The sequence below is a fragment of the Melospiza georgiana genome, chromosome 14, assembly GCF_028018845.1.
Source record: "Melospiza georgiana isolate bMelGeo1 chromosome 14, bMelGeo1.pri, whole genome shotgun sequence".
Lineage (NCBI taxonomy): Eukaryota > Metazoa > Chordata > Aves > Passeriformes > Passerellidae > Melospiza > Melospiza georgiana.
Window position 1 is genome coordinate 16,713,516 of NC_080443.1, and position 10,017 is coordinate 16,723,532.

Genomic DNA, 10,017 nt, shown 5'->3' on the forward strand with positions numbered 1-10,017 from the left:
TGGGTCTGGGAGAAAGGAGCTGAACTATGGGAGCAACCATGGACCTGCAGTTTGTGCCTTTCAGAACTTGCAACAATTACTAAGAACTTGAGGTTGGGCTTTCTATTGCAATGATCTCAGGTGATTTGATGTATCTGCCAAGTAAATCTCACTCCAGAACACAGTCAGAGGATGCTTGTTTTGCTTAGCACAAATCTTTTACAAACTATTTAACTTCTATAAAAATGTAAGCAGATAGACTTAAAAGGGGATTTGCAGTAAAGGCCCTTTCCTATTAATTTCTGTATTGATAAGGAAATAATACATGAGGGGAAATTCTGAAAGATAATGGACATCCACATTTGGGTTTCCAACATGTCTACCCTTAAAGGCCACCTTCCAGAAAACAGGTAGCCAGTATATTGTCCCTCACACATTTTCATTTCAATGTGGGGGAGTTCAGCTCCTTGTGCTTCATGGCAGACCTTCAATAAACTAAGGTACTTTAGAATCCCTCATTCTTTTAAAAACCTGGCACTAACCCATCAACCTCAATTCTTAAAGATGCTGACTATCAGCAAGTGGAGTTGTGGCTAGAAATCAAATGTAATTTCTGTGCCCAGAGGAGTTATTTAGATCGTAAAACAGAGTCAGTATAAAAATGCTGGTCATGCCAGTATCCACAGTAATTTTTTCAGATTCAGAATAAAATACTGAGTTGTATCTTGGCTTTAGGTGTTGGAAGAGTCCAAATGTCTCGTGCGGAGCTTCCTGAAATCCGGACTTGAAGAGGTGAACGAGAAGGAGTGTCAGATGTTAAAACAGCTGTGGAGTTCTTCCAAAGGACTGGATTCATTATTCAGCTACTTGCAAGACAAAATTTATGAAGTCTGATATCTTGGCCTAACTTAAAGAGAAATTGCTCCAGTTGTGACCAGAGTCAGACATGACCATGTTTGAGAAGCAGAGGCAATGCATCAGTGAGGAATTTGTGACAGTGATCCCAATGCCTGTGGCTGTGTGAGCTGCACAGCTGCTCGTAGCTGGTTTGATTTTGTGTAACCAAGACGTGGGCAGGCGTTCAGTGCACGTAACCTGTGCAGAGGCTGCATCTTTCACATTGCTCATCCACATCCAACTCTACATTCCATGTGCTGAGAAGCACCACTGAGGCCCAGCAAGGCTCACCCCCCTGTAAGGGTTTCTTTTGTCTGTCCTTCTTAACTTATTCTTGCTGTTGCAGCACACCAGGGCTGACACAGAGGGCTCAGTCTAAAATCCAGGTCAGCACGACCTTTGATAGACCCAAAAACCATACATTAGAAATATGTTAATTATTTTTTTCTAAGTTCTAACAGTTTAATGGAAAAATCTGATAATTTATCTGTATAATATGTAAAGTTAGTTTACAAAAACTTCTAGAATTTTTTTCTTTGTTAAATTTATTTAACTTATTTATTTTGTGTTCATATTCAGCTGTTTATTGATCACAGATCTTATTTTCATATTACCCTTTTGACTGAATTAAAGGTATCACATGAGAATGCAAACACATTTTTAGCAGCAAACAGAGTAGAAAAATAAAGAATATATAGAAAACCCACAGAATATTGTGGGCAGTAATTGAAACAGCCACGTGCATGCTCCTCTATGTGTAAAACTGTACAAAAAATGTATGAAAACAGATTCATTTGCCAGGGTTAAGAGAAAAAAAAGTGGGTTCTGACACAGTGAGTCCCCCTTAAGTCTCTCTTCACTTTCTGCCTTCTTGAGGAGCACTGAAGGGCTCACCAACCAGATGCTTTATTTAAGTTTACTATACTCCTGTTAGCCGATAGCAGTAACAGGGTGAGTGGTGCCCTTGTGTGGCATCGTACCGTTTTTCAGGTTTGAACACCCCTTATGGTCTGAAGTCTAAAAGCAAATCCTTATGAGCCTTAGTCTAGCTGCCTGATTCCTCAGGTGTGAGATAATTTCTGCTCTGGAGGCCTTTGGGTGTGGGCCAGCAGTTTATACAAGGTGCTAGGCATTGAACTCAGTGGAGGCAGAGGTTTTGTTTTGCTTTTCCCAGCTCTCCACATCTGGCCACCCCAGCACCTGTTGCAAGAACTTATGGCTATCCATAAAAGCAGTCCACAATAAAGAAGGAAAATCCAATCTGCTCTTTTGGAATGTGATCCTAGTACTGTTCAGTGACACTGACAGACTTCTGAACACTGGATGTCTCTCAGTTCTTTCCTGCCATGGGCAGTTTGTGTGGAAAGGACAGGAGCATGCTCTGAGACTTCACCTGCCATTGTAGTACGCCCAAATTGAAACCTCTTGAAGCAGAAGCTTTGCACATTTGTTTGCTTTGTAATTTGTGCACTTGCTCTCCACCCTTGAGCTCAGTGACTTATTATGATTTAAACCTCTGCAAATGAGGCTGCTCAGCTTTCTCCCTCTTAGCATTTCCATAAAGAGTTTCAACAAAGCCTTTGTAAAGTTAACAAACAGGTGATTACAGTAAACAGTAGCCTTCAACATATTAATGTAACATTTCTTTTTCCACAGATAATTAGAAGTGCTGTTTTTATGCCCTAATTGTACCACTGAATTTTAAGGAAATCATTACTCTAAATGCAGAAGTTCTCATGGCAATTCTTCATTAAAAAGACAGAATCTGGCTTCTAATTAAGTTCTTCTGTTAAAAATGTTTTTTTAAAAGCAACTTATTAGCTTATTTTAAAATGACTGAAAGAGAACTCTTTCAATAACTATTTGAAATGATGGGTGCACCACTTGTATTATACCAACTTGTTTTTGTCCACAACTTGCCAGCAGCACCATGGGGCATGTTGGATTGATGTCCTGGGCTCCCAGCAGGGCAGGTGCACACGGAGTCACCTGGAAAAGAGGGGTTACCCTAGTGAAAACCACACACACACACACACACGAGTTTGCACAATCAGGCCTCCAGCAGACACCTTCAGAAAAAGAAAAAAAGGCAATGGAAAGTACCACAATTCCTCGATTTCCTTTATTTCCTTTACTCCCGTCCAGAGAGCCATAACTCCTAGTCATGTGTTAATAAGATTTTAGGAAGTTTATTTCAATACTATGCTTAGTTTTTGTAGATAAATATAGCAAGACTGCTCAGCAATGTGAAGGAATGCGTTCTGAAAGAGATTTGCAAACAGAGAAGAATCTTATGTTGTTTGATCTTTTAAACTGCACCATTTCATCTGAATTTTCAGATATCTGTATCTTAGCATTTTTTATGACAAAGGAATGGTTGAAATACATTTTCTGTAATTATTTTTCCATTAAAGCAAGCGCTAACCATAGTTAACATTTTTAATTATTCATATCTATACAGTTACAATCTAGTTTTCATGGAATCTATTTTCCCTTCAAAAAAGAGTAATAACAATGTTGAAAGCTTCTTTTCCAGTATTTAAACATCAGAATCTAAATTTTCTCTTGTGTTTCTATCCTTACTAGGTATTCAGATATCTAGATGTACTGTACATATTAGTCTGGGTACCTTTACTAATATTCACAGTATTTAAGATTAAAAATGCAATTTGTTGTTTAAGTATGTTATTTTATTCTTGTGTAAATTGTTTTGTACAATCTTTAAAATTCTACAGTTTTGCATTTGTAGATATTAAAGGTAAGCAATTTATTTTGTGTTGTCCTGCATGTATATTTTTGCTGTAGATAAGTGTTGCTTAGTTTACTATTTCAGTACATTTCTGTTTAAATAAATAAGCTTACAAACTTTAATACAGTATATATTTTCAAAATATAAACTTTTATATTTCTGTGGTAGGTTAGGGTATGCGTTTTAGGCAATCTTTTTCACTACTATGAACTGTTCTTTTAATCTATAATATAATGGTTTTGTGCCAATAGTTTTTCATTAGAATAAAATGCTCTTTTAATGTTAGGGATGAACAAACAGTTTTGGTTGGGGTTTGTTTTATTTTTGGTTTTGGGTTTTTTAATTATTTTGCCAGCCTTTACAGTTTTAAATATAATTTATAAATGCATTGCATTTGTGAATAAGCCTTACCATTAGGTACAAGAAATCTTTAAAGCTGCATAATTGCTTGTGCAGCACTAAGGACTTCCCCAAATAATTGCTGTAAGAAAGTTAGCAAATCAGAGTACAGGGCCTTAAGTTTTTCTTGTGAAAAGGATAATACGGGTTGTTTCTTTTGAACAACATAGGTAGGCTTGTCAGCATGGGCTTTGTTATATATAAACTGTGCATTTGTGCTCCCAACCATGGTAGTTTAATCTCAGGCTTTGTGTGGCTGGGTCTATAAAAGTCAAATCTGGCTAAAGCCAGCACTCTTTAGGAGACACTAAAGAAGTTTACATAAGAGACTTATAGACAATCTTATCATAGTACATTTGGGTACTCGTATCCTCGACGTGTTATCTGTGTCTGCCCAATTAACCGTATGTTTTAAGCCATATTAAATCTCTTTACTGCTACTTTAAATACTACACTGAAAGTCAGTCACTAGCTTGCTTGCTCACAGACAGGATTTCGATTTTTAGTGAATAAAAATGTTATGCCTTCCATAAAAAACAAAGGACCAAAGAATTGCATTATTCTAATCAAGCATTAGTTCCTTGCCAGTGAACTAGTTTGACATTTGTACCGAAGATCAAACAGTCTCTTTCTGCTTCAAAACTGCATCCTCATCCATGTCAGGTGTAAGGGGGAAAGATGTATCCACTGAGCTATTGGGAAAGGAGTGATGTTCAGCTGGGATGGCATGTCTATTGGTAAGGCTTATTACCAAACCTCTGAGATGAAGCAAAGAACCAAAAATTCACAAGTTATGTCAATGTAAATTTATTTTCAGAACTTGCACAAATAATTAATTGTAGAACTTTGCAAATTAGGCCCTTAAGTTATTTTGTCAGAATGCCATGGAACAGACTAAAACAGTTTCTAATATTTGTAATGATGAGTACATATTATAATATTATAAGGGTACAGGCACCCCTATATCACAGTGTTGTAAATATTTTCTGAAACTGGTACAGTACTGAGGGACTTGTATCTTCTGATATATCAAATATTGACTGTCTAGATCAAATTGTACACAATTTATTTGTTGATGGTCCTGTAACTAGTGTATGGACACATTTCTGGGTGCCTTAGAAGTTGTATTTTTCATGTGTGTTAATATGCAGTATTTATACATTGTGAGAAGCTGCTTTGAATAAAAACATTGAAACTTCATTTCACTGCAGTGATTTTCAGTTTTACATAATCAGAATGAATGTGGTAAGTGGTAGCCATTATATATGATAATGCTATTCACAGCCTCCTGCCTTTCCAAAGAGACCAGGCACACAGTGGGCTTTTCAAAAGAAAATGAATTTTTTTTCAAATGGCAAAACCCAGGGCACTGAGAGACACTGCATGAAGAACTCTCTGAAATCAATTATGATCCATTTCAATTACCATTTCTTGATCAAGTCCAAGAAAACCAGCAAGAACTGTCTCACAAAAGCACTTCTAGGACACCATTACCACTTCACATACTTGGTATGTGCACAGCACCTAAAGCATTCGTGCCCAGACCCAGCTGCTCCAGGCAGGATTTTGGCTCCACGTGAGGGATTTGATTTTGAAGTGGTGTTTGCCAGACTCAGCCCAGCCTGGTGCAGGAGGTGGATCAGCCTGTGGGCCCCCATGGCTCCAGACAAAACTCCTGCCAGGGGCTCTTGTGTTCCAGGGGATTCTTTGCCCACAGCATCCACAAATGCTGTTTGCAATCATGGATCTCCTGTGATTAGTAACTGTAAATTACTTCTGCCTGGGGCAGAAAAGGAAGGATATTTTTACAGAGAGCCAGGGTTAGACAACCCAGTTATCCAACAAGGTCTGAAAAAATTACCTACACTCCACTCAAAGGAAACAATTAGTTCTGGCAATTACTGGGTTGGCTTTAAAGGCACTGCTAGTAAAAAACTGTGGTCAGCTATTTGGAGCAGAGGATTGAGCAGTTTAGTCTTGCTTCACTATCAACAAATCCAATTATTTATTACAGTGACTCTTGTCAGGAATTAATGTAGCATCCAATGGACTGTGAGCAACATGCACATGATGAACAGGGTGTGACACCTTTCCTGTCTAACAGTTTTATTGATAAGTTTGGTTTAGTTTTGACACAAATTGTCAACATGTGAATTTAATTTTACATAACTCATTTTTAAAACAAAACAAAATTCTTTAAAATTAAAAACTTCATCCAAATATTTGGAGAAGGGGGGTTTCAAGCTGTTTCAAATGCCAATCCTTGTTGCAGCAAATTAATAGACAAATTACATGCTAGAGGAATCTTTTAAGTAGATATAAAGAAGTAATTGCATGTATAAAAGAACAGGAAGGTATTAATCCCAATTAAGGTATAAAAACAGGTCAAAGCTCTGCATACACCAAGATGTGCCACTTCTCATTTTGAATAACAGAAACAATATTGCATATGGCAAGAACAAGGAGAGGAAATGATAGCATGTGAAAAACCCAGAAAGACCATTTTAAACACTGGAGGAGTTCAAAGCAAAACAATTGTCAGAAGTTGGACTAGGGGACAGTTTGGTTGCAAAGGAAAAAGTCAGGTTTGATTCTGATATTAACTTCAGGAATTCACCTCTCCTTGAGTGTCTTATTTGTCATGAAACCCCCTCAGAAGTAAAATTTAATCAAACATAACACATCTCTTCACAACTCTGACTTAACCTCAAAACCAATCTCCAGTCATAGCGTGGAATTTCAGATTACTAAAAAAGCCAACAACCCCCTCTAGAATTCAAACCATTTGAACTCTGTTAGCACCACTTTGCTTTAATTTATACTCTTTCCTTGGTTTTACAAATTTGCTCATTACAGATATATAATAAAACCAGAATTGTTAAAAACTTTGTTAAATTCCAATTATTAAGTCTGTCTGGTGACTCGGTAATTTTCATCTGGAACAGTTAAGAGTACTATGGGAGAAATAAGGCAATTTTCATTTTGAGAAAATTAAACATTTCATATTTAGCAACTTTAAAAATTCTATGTTGGACTGTATTACCTTTCCTTATCACTTCATGACACTGGTGTCACTTGAACTAAACCCATGGATCAATAGAGATCCTCCTCCTGACTTCACTTGCTTCTAAAGAAACATTTTCAATGTTTTTGCTGACTCCTGTTAGTAGAAAGTCATGCCCTGCTGTGTTTTAACCTTCCTCAACTTTTCAGTCATATTTATCAACTTGAATTGTGGATGACTGTGTAACACATCTGTGAAACTGATTTTATACATTGGTCATAGATAGAAATATATTAGTGAACAACTGTAAAGAGAAAAGTGAAAAATCTTCTTTGCAACCAGGAGTCATGTTTGAAACAAGGGCTGTTAAACTGCTGCTGCTTCCTAAGATGAAATAAAAAGTTTCATCTAACACTGGAGTTTCTAGAATGAAAAATTATTTAAACACTAAGCAGCAATCTTGACTCGTTAGAGCTGAGTTAATTACTATCATCTAGAAATAAGTTATTCACAGTCATCCAGAAATGTGTTTCTGATGTGTCTGTAAATAAGTACTACACTATCTATTACTCCAAAAAAATCAACAATTTCCTACTGCTGTCCTTCCAGATGCCTGCTTACTCCAAATGCTGCCCACCAATTCACTTGCATTAAATGAACACAGGAATTCACACTAAACTCATCCCATGCCTAATTATTTCAGCCTCTCACTTGTTTATTTTCTATGCAGCTGCAGCAACTTTGTCAGGGGCTCAGACTCTGATAAACAATTCCCTTCAAGTCTATCTTTTGCCCATTAGACCCAAAATGAGCAACAGCTCCAAGCTCCTGATGGCTGCAGTGCTGAGGGATGCTCCTGCTGCAAAGGGCAGAGGAGCACAGCTTTGATGGCTCCAGCAGCATCCCACTGCTGGACTGTGGGCTCCAGTTTCCCTTTAGTTCTGAGAGCAAGCCTCACTGGGATCAGTGGTGCAGCCCTGAGTTTTCATGCAATGACCTTTTATCACTCCTTTGCACAGGGCTGCTCCCAGAGTGAGCTCTGAAGCCGTGTCATTTATTAACAATAAAGCAACCCACAAGCTCCTTATGCCCATGGCCAGGGCATCTGACAAGAGCCCCAACATGGTGCTGATAACACCACACCACCCCCAGCACCTGCCTTCATCAGACCAGAAAAACAGCAAATTTTCTTCTTCATGTATTTACATGTAGCAGGATGAAGCAGACTTATTTTCCTGGATGCTAATGTGATGCCAGTTGGAAAGGAATATCCCAAAGCAGTAAGACCTGGCAGAACTCACCTTCCAAATATGGCTGTAACTAGTTAGAACACAAAGACACTGTCTCCTTCTAAATGATGCTTTTTAAATAAATGCTTTTCATCTGAAAATATATTCAAAAATTAAAACTGAGCTTTAAAGGAACAGTCTGCTATGTGGCTGATTTGAAAGGCTAAAAGTTTTCCCAATCATTTCAAGTATGAGAAAATCCAACAGCTCTCCATTTGTGACTCAGGCACTTGGTAAACACACTCCACAACTGCACCGTGGCTGTGTGCCAGTGAAATGGTGAATCAGCAGCCAGGGAGGGAATCAAGGCATTTAACCCTCACTCACAGAACATTCTTCTTACTAACAGAATGAAAGCACACCATAAAAATGTAAAAAATTACTGGAATTTTTAAACCACTAATACAGGCAACTATCTCAATTTTCTTCCAACTTTACAAAATTTCTCAACTTTTAAATTAGCACAAACACTTAAGTAAAATAGCAAACAGCAAACTAATGAGAAAGAGGTTCATGAACACACATCAGCCCTGAAATCCTTACTCTGACAAAAATCCCAGTGATAACCCTGGTGAGACTGAATGCTGAAGAGCATTAGAATTGGTAATATTTAATACTTTCACAGATAAGAAAGGAGTACACTTTCCTAATGAAAGTACAGTTCAACTCATCTGTCCTATTCCCAAAGGAGTATCTGTGCACATGACTTTGCTTCACAGTGTTCTTGTCGAGTGGCTGATGAAATCATGAGATTTCCTAAATCATTTTTAAATTAACCCATCATAAAAAATTCCCCACTGAATTCCATCACTGGGCTTGATGGAAGAGTACCTAGAGTACTCTAGGTACTCTATTCAGGATGGAAAAAGAGCACAAAAAAGTGAGGATTAAAATATATATATATTTGAAAGAGCACTCAATCATCCACCTGAAGATCTGAACACTCATTTACAAGGTAGTTAAACACTGCCAAACCTGAATGACAGCATTTTATACCTACTTTCTTCCTCACTCCTCACAGGTGTAAATAACCATGCTGGACACCTGGGGAGGAGGGGAAAGGAGTGGGGAGAAAAGACTGCAGTTATTGCCTTCAGAGTGTTAGTTAAGGGTAATTATAGAGCAGCTGTGAATTTCCAGCTTGCCCCCATTAGGGAACAGATACAGTTCCCAGTTATGGCTGAGGACAGCTCTGGTGTCCTCATGCTGCTTGAGCCTACAAACGCCTACACAAAGCAGTTTTTGCACATCTGGCCCCACTGACCTCCATGGCCAGAGCCATCTCCTCCAGGAACTGAACTCACAGCCACTAGCACCCATTCAGTGTTAGCTTGTCCTGCCCTGATGAAGCCTGGGCTGTGAAATGGCAGAGATGAGAATCAGTTTGTGTAGACACCTAGTATGTCCAGGGTGGAAACACAATAAGTGTCCCCTCAGAGATCTATGAAAGTCCTTTCTCCCATCTAATGGCCCTCATAAAGTCTAATCCAAAGTTCAGAAAAAACAATCACCTATGGCATTAAGAGATAAGGCCTGACAAACCCTGCTGGAGTAGCCAGAAAGACCTTCCCCCATCCTTCAGCTCTTTCTGCCAGATGTTAACAACTGCAGCAGGGCTTGCAGATCACACAGACACATCTGAGCCAAAGGAGATAAATTTGAGCTGACAGTGAGCTCAAATGGTTGACCAGAATCTAGGA

At 38.3% G+C, this 10,017-nt stretch overlaps 1 protein-coding gene across 1 annotated transcript in view; it reads left to right on the plus strand.

Moving 5' to 3' along the window:
- The window catches only part of CDYL2 (chromodomain Y like 2), a 59,674-nt gene extending 54,450 nt beyond the window's left edge, over window positions 1–5,224 (plus strand). Inside the window, exon 7 of the mRNA XM_058034314.1 lies at window positions 715–5,224. Coding sequence (XP_057890297.1) covers window positions 715–873 — 159 coding nt within the window. The 3' untranslated portion in view covers window positions 874–5,224. The remainder of the gene's footprint in view (window positions 1–714) is intronic.
- Window positions 5,225–10,017: the final 4,793 nt, after the last annotated feature.